Source organism: Haematobia irritans, chromosome 5 (genome assembly GCF_050003625.1).
Source record: "Haematobia irritans isolate KBUSLIRL chromosome 5, ASM5000362v1, whole genome shotgun sequence".
Classification (NCBI taxonomy): Eukaryota; Metazoa; Arthropoda; class Insecta; order Diptera; family Muscidae; genus Haematobia; species Haematobia irritans.
In genome coordinates, this window is record NC_134401.1 from 139,693,960 (window position 1) to 139,718,880 (window position 24,921).

General features: G+C 32.8%; 4 protein-coding genes and 1 long non-coding RNA gene across 6 annotated transcripts in view; 1 reads left to right on the forward strand and 4 right to left on the reverse strand.

Moving 5' to 3' along the window:
- tou (bromodomain adjacent to zinc finger domain 2B toutatis) overlaps positions 1 to 12,272 on the reverse strand; it is a 255,805-nt gene extending 243,533 nt beyond the window's left edge. For both annotated transcript variants that reach the window (XM_075313309.1, XM_075313307.1), the window contains exon 1: positions 12,058 to 12,272. The gene's annotated coding sequence lies outside the window, so the exon portion shown is untranslated. The remainder of the gene's footprint in view (positions 1 to 12,057) is intronic.
- A 2,402-nt stretch (positions 12,273 to 14,674) lies between these two features.
- LOC142241707 (uncharacterized) lies at positions 14,675 to 15,180 on the reverse strand. Its single transcript, XR_012723770.1, has 2 exons — positions 14,946 to 15,180; positions 14,675 to 14,888 (listed from the first exon to the last, which is right to left on the reverse strand). It is a non-coding gene; the product is annotated as an uncharacterized LOC142241707 (long non-coding RNA).
- Positions 15,181 to 18,711: 3,531 nt separating this feature from the next.
- Egm (acyl-CoA dehydrogenase family member enigma) lies at positions 18,712 to 21,145 on the reverse strand. Its single transcript, XM_075310811.1, has 6 exons — positions 20,790 to 21,145; positions 20,420 to 20,727; positions 19,856 to 20,360; positions 19,657 to 19,795; positions 19,400 to 19,585; positions 18,712 to 19,336 (listed from the first exon to the last, which is right to left on the reverse strand). Exons 1-6 carry the CDS (start codon positions 21,032 to 21,034, stop codon positions 18,812 to 18,814), a joined length of 1,908 nt encoding a protein of 635 aa, XP_075166926.1. The 5' UTR covers positions 21,035 to 21,145; the 3' UTR covers positions 18,712 to 18,811.
- A 687-nt stretch (positions 21,146 to 21,832) lies between these two features.
- On the forward strand, positions 21,833 to 23,589 carry TyrRS-m (Tyrosine--tRNA ligase, mitochondrial). The gene is made up of 5 exons (XM_075310606.1): positions 21,833 to 22,035; positions 22,104 to 22,436; positions 22,505 to 23,079; positions 23,139 to 23,327; positions 23,387 to 23,589. The coding sequence occupies exons 1-5, from the start codon at positions 21,899 to 21,901 to the stop codon at positions 23,548 to 23,550; spliced, it is 1,398 nt and encodes a 465-aa protein (XP_075166721.1). The 5' UTR covers positions 21,833 to 21,898; the 3' UTR covers positions 23,551 to 23,589.
- On the reverse strand, positions 23,571 to 24,758 carry LOC142238881 (uncharacterized). Its single transcript, XM_075310607.1, has 2 exons — positions 24,471 to 24,758; positions 23,571 to 24,416 (listed from the first exon to the last, which is right to left on the reverse strand). Exons 1-2 carry the CDS (start codon positions 24,753 to 24,755, stop codon positions 23,601 to 23,603), a joined length of 1,101 nt encoding a protein of 366 aa, XP_075166722.1. The 5' UTR covers positions 24,756 to 24,758; the 3' UTR covers positions 23,571 to 23,600.
- Positions 24,759 to 24,921: the final 163 nt, after the last annotated feature.

Here is a 24,921-nt window from a genome sequence, read left to right on the forward strand (position 1 = left end):
GACATTCAGACAAACAGACGTACACACACACATACATACATTCGTTTAAGTGAAAAGTAATGCGTACATTCTTTTGTACATCAGCCGCAATGGAATGGATTTTTACCACATATCTGCTCATTGCTTGCTTTACGCACAATCATTGACAGGCTTTTTTGACTGTCGCAGCCCCAATATGTCTACAAAAAAAAAGAATTTTATCTAAAACTATTGGCAGCTAGCTCAAAGGATTTCTTTTTGTTTTGACAATCGTTTAAAGTTTTTGTTCGAAAATCCGGGGAAAAATTACACAAAGATCATTGTAAAAAACAGAAAGAACGAAATAAAAGGGAAAGGGTATGTACAGGGTGGCTTATATATAATGTAATTTTATTTAATTTGTTATATTATTTTTCAAAAGTAAAAACTGTGGATCTACGATATTTTGGGCTATTCCTGGCAGAGCACAGTCTGATTTGATATCCAGAGATTTTAGAGGCCATTGTGAGGTAGAAATGTAGTGTGGGACTCCTTTTTTAAGCCATTCTTTGTTGACGCGTGCTGAGTGCGATAGTGCTAAGGAGTGTTGCCAGTATTTCCTGGTTCTTTTCGCCAAATTAGGGCGCTTTCTATCCCAAAAATTCCCAAAATATTATAATAATTAAAAAATTAACATAATAATTTAAAAATTCAAAAATAAATTAAATTTTCGTTGAGCCAGTTTACGAGTTACAATAAGATCAAGTTTTCAAAACATAAAATCGGGAGACGATCAACATATCGTCGAATAGAAGCCGTCATCAGAAAGAATAAAGAAAATAACAAGTATATACCGCCGTAAGTTCGGCCAGGCCGAATCTTATGTACCCTCCACCACACAGAAAAAAATATCACCAAAATATTTCCAATTAAAAAGTTAATTGAAGTTGAAATTTTGTTCAATTAATAAATTAATTGGTACAATTAACTTTTTAATCAAGATAGAAACATTAAGTTAATTAAGCCAATGATTGAAAATTTTAAATCTTTTAATTAAAAAGTTAATTGATACAATTAACTTTTAATCAAATTCGGAAGACTAACGGCCATTTTCATGTAGCTCCGTTAGGCTTTAACTGCCAGTTAACAGAAAGAAAAATGAAAATATCTTTTCTCTGGTTAACTTTAACTGAAAAATTTTCAGCAGTTAAGTTTCTAACTGGCATATGGAATATATATGCAAGATGACAGATATGTACATAGCACGATTTAGGAGTTCGTTAGCTAACGTAGCACTAACGGAGCTTCATGAAAATGGGGGTAAGTCAATTAAAAAAGTGATGAACATTTTTTTTAAATTTTTAATTAAATTTTTTTTCAAACAATCAATTGTTAATCCAAATAAAATTTCCAAGCCAATTCAGAATGTAATTGAAAATAGTTACCTTTTTTAATTACTAAATTAATTGAGTTTTGCAATCAATATCAATTAAATTTTTAATTGAATCAATTAAAAAATTAATTGAAATTTGGTAATGAAATCAATTAATTTTTTAATCAAGAATTTTTTCTATGCCCAATTAAAACTGTGATTGATACTATCATTTTCGTGATTGAAGACATTTCAATTAAAAAATTAATTGGATCAATTAATTTCGTGGTTGAATCAGAAAAAAATTTTTTTGTGTGCATGGATTGCGTAGAAACTTCTACGAAAGACTGTCATCCATAAATTTCAAATCACATGGTTGTTAAATATCATATACTACCACCACGTACCAAATTTCAACCAGATCGGATGAATTTTGCTTCTCCAAAAGGCACCGGTGGTCAAATCTGGGGATCGGTTTATATGGGAGCTATATATAATTATGGACTGATAGGAACCAATTCCTGCATGGTTGTTGGATACCCTATACTAACATCACGTACCAAATTTCAACCGAATGGGAAGAATTTTGCTCTTCAAAGGTGCTCCGGAGGTCAAATCTGGGGATCGGTTTATATGGGGCCTATATATAATTGTGGACCGATATCGACCAATTTTTGCATGGGTGTTTGAGGTCATACATTAACATCACGTACCAAATTTCAACTGAATCAGATAAATTTTGGTCTTCCAAGAGGCTCCGGAGGTCAAATCTGGTGATCGGTTTATATGGGGGCTATATATAATTATGGACCGATGTGGACCAACTTTTGCATGGTTGTTCGAGACCATATACTAACACCATGTACCAAATTTCAGCCGGATCGGATGAAAATTGTTTCTCTTAGAGGCTCTGCAAGCCAAATCGGGGGATCGGTTTATATGGGGGCTATATGTAATTATGGACCGATGTGAACCAATTTTTGCATGGTTGTTAGAGACCATATACTAACACCATGTACCAAATTTCAGCCGGATCGGATGAAATTTGCTTCTCTTAGAGGCCTCGCAAGCCAAATTTGGGGGTCCGTTTATATGGGGGCTATACGTAAAAGTGGACCGATATGGCCCATTTGCAATACCATCCGGCCTACATCAATAACAACTACTAGTGCCAAGTTTCAAGTCGACAGCTTGTTTCGTTCGGAAGTTAGCGTGATTTCAACAGACGGACGGACGGACATGCTCAGATCGACTCAGAATTTCACTACGACCCAGAATATATATACTTTATGGGGTCTTAGAGCAATATTTCGATGTGTTACAAACGGAATGACAAAGTTAATATACCCCATCCTATGGTGGAGGGTATAAACATGTTGACAAAATTTTCTATAGAAATAAAATTTTGACTAAATTTTCAACAGAAATAAATTTTGTCAAAAATTTCTATAGAAATAAAATTTGGACAAAAATTTCTATAGAAATAAATTTTTGACAAAATTTCTATAGAAATAAAATTTTAATAAAATTGTCTATAGAAATAAAATTTTGATAAAATTTTCTATAGAAATACATTTTTGACAAAATTTTCTATAGGAATAAAATTTTGACAAAATTTTCTATAGAAAAATGGTAGAGTTTTTACTGTTTCATAGATTGGTAGAATTGTTTATGTTTTGGCAGATTTTGCAAATTACGTCTATCCAAATAAGAGGTACATAAATTTTCTATAGAAATACATACAAATATAAAATTAATTTTTTGACCATCTTAAAATAAAAATTTTGACAAAATTTTCTATAGAAATAGAATTTTGACAAAATGTTCTACAGAAAGACATTTTTGACAAAATTTCTGTAGAAATAAAATTTTGGTAAAATTTTCTATAGAAATAAATTTTTGATAAAATTTGCTATAGAAATAAATTTTTGACAAAATTTCGATAGAAACAAAATATATATAATTTTCTATAGAAAAATTGTAGAGTTTTTACTGTTTGGTAGATTGGTAGAATTCTTTATATTTTGGCAGATTTTGCAAAATACATCTCTCCAAATAAGAGGTACATCCATTTTCTATAAAAATTCATAAACATTTTTGACAAAATTTTCTATAAGAATAAAATTTTGACAATATTTTCTATAGAAATAAATTTTGACAAAATTTTCTATAGAAATAAAATGTTGATAAAATTTTCTATAGAAATAAAATTTTGACAAAATTTTCTGTAGAAATATAATTTTGACAAAGTTTTATATAAAAAAATTGACAAAATTTCTATAGAAATTACATTTTGACAAAATTTCTATAGAAATAAAATTTTGACAAAATTTTCTATAGAAATAAAATTTTGACAAATTTTCTATAGAAATAAAATTTTAACAAAATTTTATATAGAAATAAAATTTTGACAAAGTTTTATATAAAAAAGTGACAAAATTTTAATAGAAATAACATTTTGACAAAATTTCTACAGAAATAACATTTTGACAAAATTTCTACAGAAATAACATTTTGAATAAAACTTTGACAAAATTTTCTATAGAAATAAAATTTTGACAAAAGTTTCTGTAGAAATAAAACTTTGACAAAATGTTCTATAGAAATAAAATGTTGACAAAATTTTCTATATAAATAAAATGTTGACAAAATTTTATTTCTATAGAAATAAAATTTTGACAAAATTTTCGATAGAAATAAAATTTTGACAAAATTTTCGATAGAAATAAAATTTTGACAAAATTTTCTATAGAAAGAAATATTTGATAAAATTTCTATAGAAACAAAATTTTGACAAAATTTTCTATAGAAATAAAATTTTGACAAAATTTTCTATAGAAATAAAATTTTGACAAAATTTTCTATAGAAAGAAATTTTTGATAAAATTTCTATAGAAATAAAATTTTGACAACATTTTCTATAGAAAAATAATTTTGACAAAATTTTCGATAGAAATAAAATTTTGACAAAATTTTCTATAGAAATATAATTTTGACAAAATTTTCTATAGAAATAAAATTTTGACAAAATTTTCTATAGAAAGAAATTTTTGATAAAATTTCTATAGAAACAAAATTTTGACAAAATTTTCCATAGAAATAAAACTTTGACAAAATTTTCTATAGAAATAAAATTTTGACAAAATTATATATAGAAATAAAATTTTGACAAAATTTTCTATAGAAATAAAATTTTGACAAAATTTTCTACAGAAATAAAATTTTGACAAAATTTTCTATAGAAATAAAATTTTGACAAAATTTCCGATAGAAATAAAATTTTGACAAAATTTCCGATAGAAATACAATTTTGACAAAATTTTTCGATAGAAATAAAATTTTGATAAAATGGCTTCTCATCGGAGAAAGACAAATTCTGTTAGTAACGGTGATCCCACATTTCTAACATGTGTGACAATTAGCTTTTCTCGAGGACTCTAATAAAATAGGCCTTTTTGGAGCCGATGAACTATTTATTCGGCTTAAATTTGAGCGCAGTGAGAGTACTTTTTATGTTTGGGAACGGGACTATATTGAGAGAATACGGTGGATGGATCAACCGTTCTTAAGCTAATTAGGGATACAAAAGTCAAAAATTTACCTTTCGGCTAATTGACTTTTCGAAAAGTCGAATTTTGCAAATTTTGAAAAGTCAAAATTTTTCTACTCTTGGATTTGCTTGAACAATGCGAATTATTTTACGCAACTTTATCATGCTTGTTATTCGTTTTCGGAACGTCTGGAAGGTGGCTCATTAGAAACCAATGTGCAACCATAATTTCACTGTGCGATTTACCTTGAACTTTCGCTTCTAGAGATTACAATGAGAATTAAACATTAAACTGCTGATTTTTGGACTTCAAAAAATTTGTAAATGTCTACTTTTTTATTTTTTCAAAATTTGAAGAAGTCGACATACGAATTGTGCTAAATGTGGAATAGTTGATTTTTCGTCTTATTAAATATCAGAACATAATTTCATGATTAATGATGACTAGGGTAGGAGGATGCTTACTGATTTTCTATTTCATATTTTTTATGTATAAAATTAACGTATCTGTATGAGTGTTGAACTACAATAAACTGCTAAAAACAAAACAAAAAAAAGAATAAATCCAAAAAGAAAAAGCCACAAAGCACCAGTTCCCAATATTAATACCATGTACTAAAGAGCCATAAATATTAAGAGCCCAACAGGCCAAGTGACACGACCATGCCATACTACAATACTCCATATTCTCCAAGACGACGAATGCTTACCTCTTCCTTGACCCCATCCCCACCACATCTTGGCAACAACCATAAATATTCGCATAAACGTCGCAAAACGACATTGGCAACAACAACACTACCCCAGGGTCTCGTGCAACCAACCAACAATAATAACAAAGACAACAACAATAGAAAAATTCCCCCATTATAAGAGGAATTTTTAGGAGAGCGCGAAACCAAAGTGAACCACGACAACGAGTCAACAATGAGAGCTCCGATATGCGACACAACGAAAAGAGGAAGAATTAAAAACGAATCGACTGGCTCTCAAGAAATGTAGACAGAACGAGATGAAGGAAAATATAGCAGATAGAACATTGCAAACAAAACAATACCAAGGTAAGCATCCAACTCCACCATCAACCAGATGACCCCACAATCTATGTAGAGCTTGGTGTACTGTACACCCCCACCAGCACATCACCAAAACGTTTCCCGAAATAATACCAGCTAAAGGAAAGAAAAAATATTAAGCCTCAGCAACACATATTCACTACTCCAATTCCAATTTAATTTTCTACAGAACCCTCACTTACCACAAGGAGATTATATTGGGGGATGGGCACACTCTTTCAAACACACACACAACGAATCCACCAACGTAACAAAATTAACATTGCAAAAAATATGTAGCATAAAAAAAAACACCAAAGAAAACGAAAGGAAAAACCAACTCCAATAGGAAAAGCAACAACAGGATACATGCCAAATATTCTTATCACCCTCGCACCTTAAATGAGACTTTCAAAGCAATGCGAAAAAAATTCTCCATCAAGTTTATGCAAAGCAAAGCAAATAGCCAGATAGGGTGACATGATTTCAACCATAAGAAATTTTAGTTTAGACAATCAGGAAATCGGTAATAAATGTGAGCAATATCTTGACATCATTAGCGTACAATATTTAATTCTAGAGTTAAATATCAATTTAGGTTGGAATCCCTATAACGACATTCAACTCAAGAGAGTGCTGGCCAAACCAATTTTATCAAACGCCTTACTAAAATTAATATAGATAACATGGATTTGATTCCCAAGAACAACCTCATAATTAACATGCGAAATAAATTCCACTAAGTTGATAGGAGTCCATTAGACTATACGAAAGCCATGTTGGCACGGATCTAAAATTATCTTCTGATTAGTATTTAGTTTTGATATCGATACGAACTTCCCCATTTCAGAGGTAAATAACCAATTCTCAATCAACTATCAAATAACATTGACAAAGGATAAAGAATAAACCCTCAAAACTGTCGCCGGAATTCCCTCAGGACCTATGGTCGTGGAGTGTTCAACCCAAATATGTACACATTAAATATCAAAGAAAGGGAATAGCCACACTATCAAGAGATTGAATGAAAATTCCATATATCGATAAAAGTCAACACTTTTCATCCATATTTTCCATGGTCTAGTTGAAGATCTGCTTTTCATCCTAATAAAAGTCGTAAAATGTCTTCGGGTTTGCATCTATGCAATGTCTATAATAAGTCCTTGGCAAATTATAAAGGGTGATACGGTCAAAATTTGGTCAAGGGAAAACGCGTGTAAATCGGTGAAATCGTTTATTTAAAAAATCAAATTAAATTTCTTTTTCAAGTACAATTAGTATAAAATTCAGGAAAAATATTCAGTTAGGCTTTCGCTTTTCCAAATCCGAATTGCCGGGCCTCACGCTTGGAGCTGCCATCAGATTTTGTCCTTGTCCACCTTCTTCGCCGCAGAAAGCCAGTTTGCCTTGAACTGCTGCTCGTCCTTAGCAGTTTTTTGGTCTTCTTTAGGTTCCGCTTGACAATAGCCCAGTATTTCTCAATTGGGCGGAGCTCTGGCGTGTTGGGAGGGTTCTTGTCCTTGGGAACCACCTGCACGTTGTTTGCGGCGTACCACACCATGGCCTTTTTACCGTAATGGCAAGATGCCAAATCCGGCCAAAACAGTACGGAACAACCGTGTTTCTTCAGAAAAGGCAGCAGACATTTATTCAAACACTCTTTCACGAAAAATTCTTGGTTGACAGTCCCGGAAGCTATGAAAATGCTGCTTTTCAAGCCACAGGTACAGATGGCTTGCCAAACCAGATATTTATTTGCGAACTTTGACAGTTTTATGTGCTTGAAAATATCTGGTACCTTTCCTCTTCCTTTTGCCGTATAAAACTCCTATCCCGGAAGCTGCTTGTAGTCGGCTTTGACGTAGGTTTCGTCGTCCATTACAACGCAGTCAAACTTCGTCAGCATCGTCATGTACAGCCTCCGGGATCGCGCTTTGGCCGTCGTATTTTGTTTATCATCGCGATTTGGAGTCACTACCTTCTTGTAAGTCGATAGTCCGGCTCGTTTTTTGGCTCGATGCACGGTTGTAGACGATACACCCAGCTTATTTGCGGCATCTCGGAGAGAGAGGTTAGGGTTTCGGTTGAAACTACCGGCAACTCTCTTTGTCGTCTCAGCGGCTTCCGGTTTTCGATTTCTCCCCGATCCAGACATCCTGGCTGTCGACAAACGTTCCCCAAACACTTTAATTACATTTGTAACGGTTGATTTGACAACTTTTAGCGATTTTGCCAGCTTTGCGTGCGAGTAGCTCGGATTTTCGCGATGCGCGCACAAAATTTTGATACGCTGCTCTTCTTGCTTGGGCGGCATTTTGACAACTGAAGAGTGAATTCTAAAATCAAAATAGGAGCAACATTCTACACACACACCTTCAAAATGAGGGGTGTTCAGGTTTTTTAAATGCAAAATTGAAAGAAATACGTCAAGTTTATATTGACCAAATTTTGACCGTATCACCCTTTAAGGTAGGTGTTAGAGCTCGACCGAAATTTTTTTCGGCAAAAAAAGCAATAATCTGCCGAATTTATTAATTATTTTCCTGACATTTGTAATAAAGGTTGAATTACACACCATGCGTCAACCCGTGCGTTGATGGAAGGGTTCATTTTTTCTGTTTGCGGCAGACTATTCGAGCTTTTGATTCCAAAGAGAAATCATGGTATGTAATTCTAGCTTAAAGGAATTTGTTGTGTTTTCGTTCAATATTAGCATATTTTATTCAACAAAGGCATAAAAACAACAAAATAAGGTAATTCAGTTCATGTCTTATAATATTCTCTTAGAACTAACAGAATTTTTAATATTAAACATTCTGTATTTTGATATTATTATGACAAACACGGACTTTTTATAATTTTTTATGTTGACTTATATTGTTTCTTTTTCGATCTTTTTTGTTTAAATAAAAAATATATAGAACATGAGACAAATGCAACACTGGAACAATTCGATATGAAATCAATTATTCAAAAAGCTTCGGCTTTGGTTAACAGGGCTCTTAACGCCGAAGGCCGATTCGTTATCGATTATCGACTTTTGGTCGAATGCCGAAGCCGAAATTTCGGTCGAGCTTTAAGGTATTAAGAAGAAATCTGTAAAAGCAGAATAACTATGTAAGTTTATGGCAAATTTAATTAACACTTGATGGGAAATGATCGAAGGCAACAATTGAAAAATTTTATTTTCTTAAAAATGAATTATTATAAAAAGAATACCAAATCAATGCCGGCCTTCAGGTGAAATAATTTTCTTGTAATTTTACAAGAGATAATAATTTGAATTTTCCGGTTACAACATTTAATGAATAGTATGAAAGTATGTATTATAATTGGAAATATTTTTTTATTTATAATTAAAATGTTAATTAGTATTTTAACATACAATTAAACAAATTGTCAATAATTTTCTTAATTGTCTTTATTTTTTTACTTGAATAAAAATTAAATTGCATCAATTCAATTATTAATTGTAATAGTCAATTTAATTTAAAATATTTTGGCGATGGTCTGTTTATAGAACCCCAGTTTAACATATCGAAAATTGTCTTCTTAAAACACAAATTATTTACCCATTCTATCCGACAAGCAGTAGGCACTCGCGAGTAAGCTCCAAAAAGATGTGAGGACCAACATTTTTCTTCTACAAAATTGTACAGGTACAAAATTTTCCCTAAAAGAGGCATGGGAAATTTTGCCCTCAATGAGTAGTTTTCTATTATTCTACACACGTTCGCCTTTCAAAATCAATGATGCCAGCTTTTGCGAAAGTCCAAATTTTTTTTAGAATTTCTAAATTTTATAGGGACAGAATTTTCCCTAAAACAGGACAATTTGTGAAAAATTGTACTCATAATAAATGTTTTCCTTAACCCTTTGACTACCGATGTCTACTAAGGAGGACATTCGAAAACGACACCAAACTCTATTTCCCCACTTAGTTTGGATTTATTTCTCGATGTTATTTTAAAGTTGAGGCTTTAATCTAAATAAGCTGTAAAGATATATGATATTGATGAGTACTACAGTGGATTTTTATAAAATTCTTTAATAAAGGGTGATTTGTTAAGAGCTTGATAACTTTTTTTTAAAAAAAAACGCATAAAATTTGCAAAATCTCATCGGTTCTTTATTTGAAACGTTAGATTGGTCCATGACATTTACTTTTTGAAGATAATTTCATTTAAATGTTGACCGCGGCTGCGTCTTAGGTGGTCCATTCGGAAAGTCCAATTTTGGGCAACTTTTTCGAGCATTTCGGCCGGAATAGCCCGAATTTCTTCGGAAATGTTGTCTTCCAAAGCTGGAATAGTTGCTGGCTTATTTCTGTAGACTTTAGACTTGACGTAGCCCCACAAAAAATAGTCTAAAGGCGTCAAATCGCATGATCTTGGTGGCCAACTTACCGGTCCATTTCTTGAGATGAATTGTTCTCCGAAGTTTTCCCTCAAAATGGCCATAGAATCGCGAGCTGTGTGGCATGTAGCGCCATCTTGTTGAAACCACATGTCAACCAAGTTCAGTTCTTCCATTTTTGGCAACAAAAAGTTTGTTAGCATCGAACGATAGCGATCGCCATTCACCGTAACGTTGCGTCCAACAGCATCTTTGAAAAAATACGGTCCAATGATTCCACCAGCGTACAAACCACACCAAACAGTGCATTTTTCGGGATGCATGGGCAGTTCTTTAAAGGCTTCTGGTTGCTCTTCACTCCAAATGCGGCAATTTTGCTTATTTACGTAGCCATTCAACCAGAAATGAGCCTCATCGCTGAACAAAATTTGTCGATAAAAAAGCGGATTTTCTGCCAACTTTTCTAGGGCCCATTCACTGAAAATTCGACGTTGTGGCAGATCGTTCGGCTATTCATGATGAAATGTCAAAGCATACTGAGCATCTTTCTCTTTGACACCATGTCTGAAATCCCACGTGATCTGTCAAATACTAATGCATGAAAATCCTAACCTCAAAAGAATCACCCGTTAGTAAATCAAAAATTTGTGTTTTTTGGATTTTTATTCGATTTTTTTCTTTCCAATAAATGTCAATAGTTGTTTTAAGCTTGAGATCGTAATTATCCTTTATTTATTTTTAATTAATCTTTCGTGATATTTCGCAATTTCACTGAATTGCTTCATCAGAGGTATTTGATATATGTATGAGACAATGATTACACAAAACAATTCCATTATAATGGAGCATCACTGCTCTCGTCTGTAAACCAAAAATGCAAAATTTTGAGACCAATATCAATATCCTACTGTATGTCTCTAGTAAATGGACATTCATGGACATCAATGGACATTTTTCTCACACTTTATTTTCGTACTGCAATTTGGTCACAATTCAAGAATCAAGTTTTCACAACAAACTCATATAGATCTTGAAGTAATTGAGGTAGGCCTCAAAATTACAATTTTTGTTCTAATTGCTGTTAGTACAAGTCAAATCAAAAGAAAAATTAAAGTTTTTAACATTAGGTTTATTTCCGTAGCGAAAGGGTTACACAGCTCGGTAGAAATGCGCCAGATCTATACTGAAGACTATGGAAACTTGCATTAGCGAGCAGAGAAACATATATCATGATAGGTTTGGGTATCTAGCGTTTTCTTTTCAATAGCTTCATAATCAATCAATTTCTCAATTTTTTATGCCCAATAAGCTCGTATTAAAAATGTAATAGTAATATGCAAAAAATCTAAAGTTGGCCCGGTCAGTCCTAATGATAGCCTAAAGCATCCTCCAATTAGTACTTAAGGAGGACAATTGTATGCGGTTATCAACGTGATAAATAAATAATAACAAGACATAAAATTCAAACAATCCTACCAATAGACAACACTGCTGTAAAATCTGCTATATAAAAAGAAAACAAAAAAAAAACAAAAAAGTCAAGTATGGAACAAGACACCCGGCATAATTTTAATTTACCCCCATTGGAAATATCGATAATCTTTGCCACTAATTAAAATATTGAAGAAACAATTTCAGACAAGTGGTAAATTTGTCAATGTTAAATATTAGTATCCATAACCCATTTCATAAAAATTACACATCCCCTCATTGTATACAACTAGGATTGCCAATTCGTGGGGCTGTAGATACCTGAACTCACCAACCTTCTAGTTTTCTTGGTTCAATTCAATTTCACTTTCAAATGCATTTTCTTGTATATCAAACAGTTTATATTGTTCTTTCGATTGATGATAAATCAATCCAAATGGAAATAGAACTATTTCAAATTATTCCACTATGTTGATTAATAGAAACAACTAAAATTTTGACTGCAGATTAAATTGTTAGTTTACATCAACCGGGAAAAATTGCACTAACTTATAGAGTTGCCGTACTCAGAGTTGTTCACGAAATCTTGGCAAAATATTGCAAAAACATTTTTTTGAGGAACTTATCAGCTGTGTGCTATTGTATTTACAATACGTTGTGCACTAATTTGGCATAATGTTTTGTTGGGTAGTGTAATAAGCTAAACAACGGGATAAGAGAGTTGCGTAAAGATTTGTACTAAAGGGCACCTTATACGGTCGGATAAACCTTGCGACACAACACGCTGCGGCTACAAATCCGTTAGTATAAGGTCATGTTCGCGTGTTTCGGAGATGTGTTGGCATAAAATCAAAACAACTTTGACTTTTTTTGGTTGGGAGGCACAAATCTTTGCGTGTAAGGCAAACATGATAAAAAACAAATTTATTTTCATAATAAAAATAAGCGGTTTTGCAATGAAACTAATGATAGATAGCAAATTCTGCATGGGAATTTAAGAAATATATAAATCTAAACCAGAATTGTGGCAAAAACAGAAAACTTCCAATTCCTTTCATGGAAAACTAGGCGAGAAGTATTTTGAAATTCATAAAGTAATTTGTAATTTATTAAATGTGGTTTACTTCAGGAATCATTGTGTTGCCACATATACCCGGATTTTTATTGTTTACTTCCATTTGTTTAGTAAAAAATGGCTTCAACCATAACTTTGCGTACATCTTCATTGTTTATGTTTATGCTTCACTTTATTATACCCACCACCATAAAATGGTGACGGGGGTATAATAAGTTTGTCATTCCGTTTGTAACACATCGAAATATCGATTTCCGACTACATAAAGTATATATATTCTTGATCAGGGAGAAATTCTAAGACGATATAAGCATGTCCGTCTGTCTGTCTGTCTGTTGTAATCACGCTACAGCCTTCAATAATGAAATGAAATTTGGCACAGATTCGTCTTTTGTTTGCAGGCAGGTCAAGTTCGAAGATGGGCTATATCGGTCCAAGTTTTGATATAGTCCCCATATAAACCGACCTCCCGATTTGGGGTCTTGGGCCTATAAAAACCGTAGTTTTTATCAGATTTGCCTGAAATTGGAAATACAGAGGTATTTTGGGACCATAAAGAGGTGTGTCGAAAATGGTCCGTATCGGTCCATGTTTTGATATAGCCCCCATATAGACCAAGGCATATTAATTAAAGGTAAAGTCACGAGCAAACGTGTGTACACCCCATGATATTTAGAAAGTCAAACTAAAATGGCAGGTCACTTAAGTTGACATTTTTTGTATGTGTAGTGTTGTTGTATTGTAATATTTATGTACACAAAGAATGTAAACAAACCTACTAAACGTAAACAAAGCCTTTGACAAGATGAATGTCGATATTAGTCACCTGATTGCATGACTTTACCTCTTTAATATGCCTTGCATATAGACCAATCTCCCGATTTTGCTTCTTAGGCGTCTAGAAACAGTATTTTATATCCGAATTGTCTGAAATTGAAAATCTAGGGGTATTTTAGGACCATAAGGAAGTGTGTCGAAAATGGTCCGTATCGGTCCATGTTTTGATATAGCCCCCATATAGACCGATCTCCCGATTTTGCTTCTTGGGCGTCTAGAAACTATATTTACCATCCGATTTGCCTGAAATTGGAAATCTAGAGGCATTGTGGGACTATAAAGAGGTGTGTCGAAAATGGTCCGTATCGGTCCATGTTTTGGTATAGCCCCCATATAGACCGATCTCCCGATTTTGCTTCTTGCGCGTCTAGAAACAGTATTTTCTATCCGATTTGTATGAAATTGAAAATCTAGAGGTATTTTGGGACCATAAAGAGGTGTGTCGAAAATGGTCCGTATCGGTCCATGTTTTGATATAGCCTCCATATAAACCAACCCCCCGATTTAGAGTCTTGGGCCTATAAAAACCGTAGTTTTTATCCAATGAAATTGAAAATATAGAGGTATTTGAGGACCATAAAAAAGTGTGCCGAAAATGGTGCCCATCGGTCCATGTTTTGGTATAGCCCCTATATAGACCGATATCCCGATTTTACTTCTAGGGCTTCTAGAAACTATATTTACATACGATTTGCCTGAAATTGGAAATCTAGAGGTATTTGAGGACCATAAAAAGGTGTGCCGAAAATGGTGCTCATCGGTCCATGTTTTGATATAAGCCCCATCCCTGCCAACATTTTTTGAATTTGGGGACTCTTTTGAGAATCCCCACTACGTCGAAAACAATCATATACGACATCAAAAACTCGTCGGAAAAGCGCCGTCACTATTGAGAAGTTGTACCACGCCAAGTTACTAAAAAAAGGTTTCGCATGAGTGCAATTATTAGGTGCCTTTATAGATCAATTTAGAACGACGCCAATAAGGGACCCTCCAAACAATCAGAAAAAGTGCATTTTAAGATAGTTGTAAAAGAATCATTGTGGTCGAGTAAAACACGTTTGTTTAGATATTTATTAATTTGATTATACATTTACAAATTCTTAAAAATATAACATTTATACCACTATCACATTACATTTAACATAATTTTTGGCATTAATGATGATGTTGAGTTACAAGTAGCGAGTTACATGTTGCTGCGTCTATCAACCAGTGTTTTTATTCCATGGAGGCAGCGTGTCTGTAAAATATCTGAAAAACAATCACTTTATTCCATTTGGAAAATCACCAAATTGTTCACCAATATACCTTTCACAATTTTAAGCGTATAATCTATGTTTTCAGAACTTTATTTTCGTTTTTATTTAATTAAAATATAACAAGCTGGTTGCGCTTGGCGTTTCACAAAAAAATGGCTTTTTTAACAGTAGGGATGGCAAATTACTTGCATGTACTTTTTGATGTACCTTTTCATGATGGTTGAAGTGACATTTACGAGTCTGTGGTAACGATGAGGTTGAAATGGAACTTTGAAATGCTGGCAGGGATAGAGACTGATCTCCCGATTTTGCTTCTTGGGCTTCTAGAAAATATATTTTTTATCCGATTTTCCTGAAATTGAAAATCCTGAGTTCTTTTGGGACCATAGAAAGGTGTTCCGAAAATGGTACCCATCGGTCCATTTTTTGGTATAGCCCCCATATAGACCGATCTCCCGATTTTGCTTCTTGGGCTTCTGGAAACTATATTTACCATCCGCTTTGCCTGAAATTCTTGAGCTTCTATAAACTGTATTTATTACCTGATTTGCCTGAAATTCGAAATGTAGAGGTATTTTAGACCACAAATAAGTGTGCCGAAATTGAGGTATATCGGTCCATTTTTTGGTATAACCCCCATATGTTTTACCAAAAATTTCTCTAATTATAATTTCTCTAAAACTCAAACAAAATTGGTTCTCATAAATCTAGAATCTTATCTGGTCTTCATAGTTAGAATCTTTAAAGTTTGTCTTCGGGAGCTGACTGCCTTGGGAGAAGATTTGTCATCAAACCCCCTACAATTCTATATAGTATCAAGTAACCCACTACGACGAAGAGTTTTCAAAGTAAACTATCATATTTAATTCATGGTGGTGGGTATTTAAAATTCGGCCCGGCCGAATTTACTGCTGTATATACTTGTTTTTTCATGTTGTCATCATATTTTTTCGTGCTGTGTAAGGGCAAAACTTGGACGAACACACAACAAATAGGCGAACCTCTGTCGTAGTGTTTATCCGACCGAATAAGGTCCGCTTAAGTTCATGCTTCACGGTGAAAATCAATAATCGAGAAATATAAATATTTTTAAGTTTGATTTTAAATATAAAAGTAAATTTGGAACAAACCAAATTAAATAAAATTGACGGTAAGGAGAGTGTACTACGTTCAGGCTTCACTGTGATAATAAAAAAAAAAAAAAAATATATATATATATATATATATATATATATATATATATATATATATATATATATATATATATATATATATATATATATATATATATATATATATATATATATATATATATATATATATATATATATATATATATATATATATATATATATATATATATATATATATATATATATATATATATATATATATATATATATATATATATATATATATATATATATATATATATATATATATATATATATATATATATATATATATATATATATATATATATATATATATATATATATATATATATATATATATATATATATATATATATTTAAAGTTTGCGACTTTCTGCTATGGACAACTTTCAAAGTGGGCTAACGCGAACTCAACGATTTACGCGTTGATTTTTTGATCATACTAATATTGTTTAAAACCGAATTTACAGGAAGCGATATACTCTATGTGTTTCATATAATATCAAAATGGTTCTTCTAACGAGTTTGTGGTACATTTCCCAACACCGTTGACGATCGGAATGTAATCTAGCCTTGAAAACAAATTTATGAAGATAACATAAAGTTTATAAAACCTTCACTGATATTTTAAATTTGAAAAATTGGAACTTCTGATAGTGGCCAAATAATCCTCCAGTATCGAGCAACAGGACAGCGACAAATTTGTGTTTTTTTTTTATATTTATTGCACACACACTTCGAAAAGCATAATTGTCTCTTCATAAACAAACTTATATATCATATACAAACCTGGAAGCAACAAATGTTTTTAACGTCAAAAGCAAAGCAGACTATAGAAGCCGAAAAAGTTTAAATTTATTTAACTTATTTTTACGCTTCGACGCCAAGCTTATATTTATTGTGCGCACATTCATATAATTATGAACGTTTCAATTTTTTTCGAAGCAAAGAAATAAGTGAAGAATTAAGCTGCGTGTTCATTGTGTGTCGCCCTTTAGTGATTTAGCAGATATCGACTACAAAAATTCTTTTTATATTAAAGAAATTACAAAAATATACATAGGGCACGAAGCCAAATCTAATGGTGTTTTCTTTTCTGAAAAAAGAGCTTTGCCGTCATTTTGTCTGTACAGAATGCGCATTTTTAAAATGTTACCAGCAACCTAAAAAAATGCTATCATTTCAGCGGGCAGAAAAGAATTCAAAGAAGGAAACAGGGCAATCGCAGCACTCTCGTTTGTTGGCAGTGCTGAAAATGCCCGTAATTTGCCTCTATGCGTGGCACTATTTTCACAACAGAATTCGAAGCCTTTTCGCACTTTTGCCTGTTTTTTTAGAAAAGAACCTAAAAAGTACATTTTCCGGCCAAAATGCAAAAAAAGTGCGCATTTTTCATAAGAAAAGAAAACGCCATAAAATTACTTCAGAAAGTAAAAACTATTTTAAAATCTTACCCTAAAATTGTCAAATTTTATTATGAATTTTTTTGAAAATTCCCAACTGTAATGCTGTTGTAGTGAAACCACATAGAGAAGCTTGGAAACACTCAGTAATGTAACCAGCCTTACTGAAAATGTATTTATTTATTTTTTTAATTTTTTTTCATTTTAAAGAAATCTTCAAAATTAAGTCAACTTTCTCAAAAATGTAATTCTAAATAATAAGTAAAATAATAATTTGGTACAAGTAGTATTATTGTATATCAATTTTTATTTAACATTACTTCCACACCCTAAAATTGTCCAATTTTATTATGAATTGACATAATAAAAAATGGAATAATACAAAATTTTTAAGTTTTTTGGTATAAGTTTATAAAAAGAAGGTGTTACTTTTTAAAAATAGGTGTGCCACTTTTTGAAAATTCCCAACTGTAATGCTGTTGTAGTGAAACCACATAGAGAAGCTTGGAAACACTCAGTAATGTAACCAGCCTTACTGAAAATGTATTTATTTATTTTTTATTTTTTTTTTTCATTTTAAAGAAATCTTCAAAATTAAGTCAACTTTCTCAAAAATGTAATTCTAAATAATAAGTAAAATAATAATTTGGTACAAGTAGTATTATTGTATATCAATTTTTATTTAACATTACTTCCACACACTTCCACACCCTAAAATTGTCCAATTTTATTATGAATTGACATAATAAAAAATGGAATAATACAAAATTCTTAAGTTTTTTTGGTATAAGTTTATAAAAAGAAGGTGTCACTTTTTAAAAATAGGTGTGCCACTTTTTGAAAATTCCCAACTGTAATGCTGTTGTTGTGAAACCACATAGAGAAGCTTGGAAACACTCAGTAATGTAACCAGCCTTACTGAAAATGTATTTATTAATTTTTTTTAATTTTATTTATTTATTTATTTTATTAATTATATTTGCTTAGTTCGGCTTGAGGTCATGTGAATAAAAACAGATGTTGTTGTTTTTTGAGTTGTATTTTTATATTTAAAATTTTCCAATATTTCGAGACATCTCCGATGCTCGTCTTCAGGGAAATTAATTTAAATTTAAAGAACAGTGAACTTCTTTACAAGGGAGTATATTTATTTTATTTTTTTTTCATTTTAAATAAATCTTCAAAATTAAGCCAACCTTCTCAAAAATTTAATTTTAAATAATAAGTAAAATAATAATTTGGTACAAGTATTATTATTATATCAATTTTTATTTAACATTACTTCCACACACTTCATAACAAAATAATCAACGGTCATTTCATACTAGAATCTAAAACTAAAAATTATATGTCAAAGGATGTGTAGCAAAATAACCTTTACTCTTAACTATTTGTCGTGAAAGTCGCTGCAAATTGTTATCGTTATTTACATATTGGCCATTAAATATTTCGCGAGTGAGTGTCATAACTCTATCCCGACCATCAGCACAAATGGCCATTGCTGTAAGCATTTCATGATCGGCCAACTGAAGACCAATACAATACGATCGTGAGGCGCGAGATAAGCTTGCAAACATAGCATATATGGTGGAGACCATTTCGGCAATTCTTCTGGATTCATTATGACGTTCCACAACACCATTGCCATAGCGTGTAAACAAAAGGTCCACACACATTTGTAAACGTGCCACCGAGTGTTCTAGACACAAAGCCCCAGGTTCAAGGGTCGGATGAACATTTTCCTTTAAATCCATTTTTGTTACAGGATTATCGATGCTCGTACGTTCCATAAATTTGGAAAATATATGACCAGGATTAAACAGTGGATTACGTTGTTTACGAATATTATCGCCCATTAGTGACTACAATGATACAAATAATTTGTATTAGTTAAAATAAAAATCAATAATCTCAATTTAGCTTACACCAGCATGTTGAAGTCCTGAAAGTGCTATAAAAATGCTTAAATTGTCTATGGACTCGCCCTGGGAGTACAGATAAGAGGCATTGCGGAAAAAGTGTTCAGTTGATTGGCCGGAAATTAAAGACTTGGGACCTAACATATCCAAGCAGCGCACAGATATGTTTAACATTTCCTTAAGGGTATAATACTAAATATAAAAAAAAATAGAATAGAGATTCTTCAATATTTTGTATCTTGCGTACATTTCACACATCATACCTTTGTGATTGCGGACTCTAATCCCACATCCGGACAGTTGAATTCATCCAACAAACCAGCTGTTAGATATATCATGCTTTCCATGCTGTAAATCGACAGACAGGATTTGGCCAAATGTGTTTGTACGGATTCCAAATCTCTGAAATAGTGTAATTGGTAAATTCTTTCGCAATATCCTATCATAATCGTAATTACTCACTTCAATACAACGCCACACAGCCTTCGATCGATGCACTCCATTGAAATTTCATTAAGAATACTCTTAGATAGACCTAAACCAACCATGGCATTACGCAAGCGACTAGATTTTAATAAGGTATCAGCTACAATATTGCCCTCATGGGCATGTCCTAGAACACAACTATCTGGAACACGCACATTTTCAAACTGTACTTGATGTATGGTACTCGCCCGGCAGCCCAAAGTTTGATGACGTTCACCAATTTTAACACCAGGTGTATTGGAATCTAAGAGGAATATTGTTGTGGATCGGGCGGCTTCGTTTTGAACATTCGATTTGTTGGTTTGAGCCACTACGAGGAAGAGATGGGCAGCTTCATTAGTTTTTGGTGGTGATATAATAAACGATTTGGCTCCATTTAAAACCCAAGTTTGGTTACCCACTTCATATTGAGCCTTGGTATTAAAGAAGTCCTCCTCAGCTCCATCAAATTCAAAAATTGCCTCAGAACCCACCAATGAACCTAATGGGGTTAATATAGTAATACAACAATCTGATTTTCAGATAATTCCTCTAGCTTACCATTTCCCAATTTGGTTAAGAATCTTTGTTTTTGGTCATCCGTTCCTAGTTCTTGAATTACGTCCACAATAGACCTATGACTTAGAAGGCTTAGTGCAATATCGGTAGCTTCTGTTTCGGGTTCGGAAGCCATTAAACTAGCACTATAGCCGTAACCCTTTCCATCATAATCACTGGATACATTGAGACCGTACAATCCAAGGGTCTTCATATTTTCGGGTAAGTCTTTAGGAAGCGTGTATGTTTTATCAATTGCTTGATAATCGAAATCTTCGGAGAAGAAATTTTTCAAAGGCAACATTTCGTTCCTGAAACCCAAAGATCATTATTATTACTTATAATTTAGCTCCCTTTTGGTTTTCTAACTTACTGCAATCGAGCCATGTCCTCTCGATTAATCACTTCCGGAAATCCTAGCAATTCATTGTCCACCAAACCGACGAAAAAGTTTTTTGCTAAAGGTAATCGTGGAGGCAGTTTCGTTGATGTTTTTCCGGCAACTTGTTCCTCATGTTCTGTGGCATCTGTTACAGAAGAGCTTGAGGCAAGTCTTTGCATTGCCAGCTTTTGAACGGTTTTATTGATTAAACCAAATCTTTGGGAGATGCGCAACATCTTGGTAGGTCCTTTGCACGTTGTTTTTATAGAAAAATTATCGAAGAATAATTCACGTAATATTGGATGGACAAATGTAGAAACTGCTTCTTCTTCTCCTTCTGAGATACCAAGTAAACTGGTATCCGTTTAAACAAACAGCTGTTGTTTGTTTTGTTTACAAATGGGACCAGGATTGACAATACTAAAAAAATTCAATTGAATTAAAAAGCGTCAAATTATAACACATTTATTGAAATCTAAAACCTTTTGTTTTAAACAAATGGTGTATTGTAAATGTCAAAAGAATGTAACGGATTTATTGCATTTTATAAGACAAATCTTTTTTGAGGATAAAAGTTTTTGGGAAATGTTAAATAAAAATTATTAAGGAAAATTAAGTATTCGAGACATCAACCACAGAGAAGTTCGAAATTAAATTTCTTCTTCACTACAAAGGCTAATTTTCTATTCAATTTCTCACAAAAATTTTATCTTTGGGTTGGCACTATGTTAATTTTTTGCATAGACATTTTAGCGGTTATTTCATGAAAATAATTAATTTCGATGCTGATAATATACTCAATTGATGCGTGCGGTATTTTTCAAGAAATAAAAGGAATATGTTTGTTTCCACTTATATTTTTAATTTAAAAAAGTAACAACGAAAATTAAGTAATTTTTAACTCGAAAACCAAACAATAAATATAGTCAACATATTATTTCAAAAAGCTGCTATAAAAACCCTAACAACACTGAATTGGCAACATTGGTCTTAGATGGGATTTCGACTCATTTTCAAACAGCTGCTTTTGTTTTCATTCTAAGTTTTGTTGTTGTGGGAGGGGGTGCAAAAGACATTTTTTTCTACTACAGCAGGCAAAGATGTTCCCCAGTAAATTATTAAAATACCACAAAAAACTGAATGATATTTGGTTTACAAAGAGGTTTTACACAAAGAAAAATCTTCTTGCTTTAACCGAGAGAGGATTCTTTCAAGATATATTCCCCGACACAGCAGGGTGAGTGAGTTATCCCTTCTCCGCTATTTCTAACCTTAGTTGTGTAATTCTTGTTTTTCAATTAAAAGGCCACAGATGACTAAACTATTTGAGAAGTCGTCCCAAACAATATATGCTGGTTTCGATCCTACCGCAGATAGCTTACATGTAGGAAATTTGTTAGTGATAATGGGTCTACTACACTGTCAAAGAGCGGGTCATCAACCAATTGCATTAGTTGGGGGAGCTACTGGCCTCATAGGTGATCCCAGTGGACGTAAATCGGAGCGTAGCCAATTGCATGAGGAAATTGTGGAGAAAAATCTGCAATCCATTAAACAGCAGTTGGAAAGAGTATTCCAAAATCATGAGGACTGTTTGTGGAATAAAACTAAAAATAAGGAAATTAGATTTCCTTTAATGTAATGCAAATAGTTGAGTGGTTCTTGGTAAAAGTCTCAATTTAATTTTTGTTTCTTTAAAATTTAAGGATTGTGAACAATGCCGATTGGTATAGAAATCTCAACATTATTGACTTCATATCCAATACGGGCCGTCATTTTCGCCTTGGCCAAATGCTTTCTCGTTCTTCCGTACAATCACGTTTGGAAACCGAAGGAGGCATGAGCTTTACGGAATTTACGTATCAGACATTTCAAGCCTATGATTGGTTGCATTTGTTGCGTGCCCATAATTGCCGTTTTCAAATGGGTGGCTCTGATCAAATGGGTAATCTGATGTCAGGACATGAACTTATAAGTAGAGCCGAAAAGAAAAAAGAAGTATTTGGTATGACTTTGCCCATAGTCACCAATGAAGAGGGTGACAAATTTGGAAAATCGGCAGGAAATGCTGTTTGGTTGGACCCAGGCAAAACTTCGCCTTTTGCTTTATATCAATTTTTTATACGAACAAAGGATTCAGAAGTGGAGAAACTATTGAAATTATTTACATTCATACCCATGAAAGAAATTAAATTCTTAATGGAGGAGCATTGCAAAGAACCAGAAAAAAGAAAAGCTCAAACACTTTTGGCAGAAGATGTAACATTACTAGTACATGGAGGTAAATGTATCCTCTTTTGTAAGAATAAGAATTTTCACATTCAATTGTTTTGTTTGTAGAAAAGGGATTGAAACAAGCCGAAACTGTCACCAATGCTTTGTACAATGGAAATGTCGATGGGTTAGCCGAATTGAATCCTCAAGAAGTACAACAAACACTAGGTGGTGCTACGCTAGTGGAAATTCTATTAGAACCTGATATGACTATGATGAAGTTAGCTATGAAAGCTAAATGCTTCCCTACCGAATGTAAGCACACACATAATACCAAATGGTCTAAAACTAATTAAATTTTATTTAATTCATAGCTGATGCCATTAGAATAATATCCGCTGGCGGTTTCTACGTTAATCAAAAACGTACCCGGAATATATCTGAAATGGTCTCAAATGGTATTCATGTACTGAAAAATGGTATTACATTACTAAGAGTGGGTAAACGTAATTTCTACATTGTAAGATGGTTGAAATAACACCAGCTAAATAAAATACGTTGTTTTGTTGTAAGTTAACTATGTAGTCTTTATTTTGGCCTTGGTGGACCTCCACCTGATGGTTTTTTTCGCCACTTTTTACTTGCCATTAATTTACTGGCTTTTTCTTTTTTCAGATCTTTATCATAGAATTTACCACTTTTGGTAAATGTTTTATTTTCATTACGCATTTCGGCCAATTTGCGATTTTTTTGCTTCATTATATTTTTTTTGTTGGCCGATTTCTTTTTACCCGCTTCGGAAATTTGTACTTTAATCCATCGACCCTTTAGCTCCGTATTGTGTAATTCAAAGCCTTTGTGAAAACTTTCCAAATCATTCATTTCGACAAATGCAAAACCTCCATTCCGCTTTTTTGGTATTCTTATGGATCTCACGGAACCAGCTTCACTGAAATGTTCTTCCAAGTCTGATTTTGTGGTCTCAAAATTCAAATTTGTAACATAGAGCACAAATCTGTTAGTCTTTGCCGCGCCCTTCAAGAGTTGTCCCAACTGTTCTTTAGTCAACGATTTTTTTCCAAACGGATTTACATATCCAGCTTTCTGTGTGTTGGCTATAGCTTCATCCTCGGCATTGCTATTATTTTCTTCGTCACCATTCATTTCTTTGTCGTTGTGTTCGCCATCTGTTTCTTCATCATTATCACTGGAACTTTCCTCTTCCATTGGAGAGAATTGTTCATTGTCACTATCCATTTTATCTTCATACGTTCCATCCAATATCTCTTTCCTTTTGACATCATCAAAGTTACCTAGTAAATCTGCAGATTCATCATTAATGGGTTTTCGAATAGTATCTGGCTTTATAAATTCGTCCACATTATAGTCACTGTCGGAATCGGTCTGGAATTAGTAAAAATTATATATCACAACTTTAATAAATAGCAGAATTCTTACCATTTTGACTATACTTCCGAAATTGTTAAGCAGGCTTTTGTTACTTATATGTGTTTTTGCACTACAAACCGGGCTAGCTATAATATCCTTTATTTCGTTGAAATGAAATGATTTTTTCCCTGATATGATCTGTATATTTTTCTGTTGGATATATTTACAAAAACAACATATGTTGTTTGACATACACGTGCATTGAAACATAAACAGCTGGAGGAATATACTACCTAAATTAAAACGTTCAACGAAATCCTTAGAACTTAATACGTTTCCGCTGCGAAAGCCCATACACCGAATTTTCTTTTTCCATTTAAGGTACTTTGTTTTGTCCGGACCGAAAAAAAAATATTTAACTGCGAAATATATAGATCAGATTTTTTTTCGGTGGAATCAACATAATACCCACTTATTTTGGAAATTTTAAAAGTTTCAGAACGGTCATATCAAAGTGTCG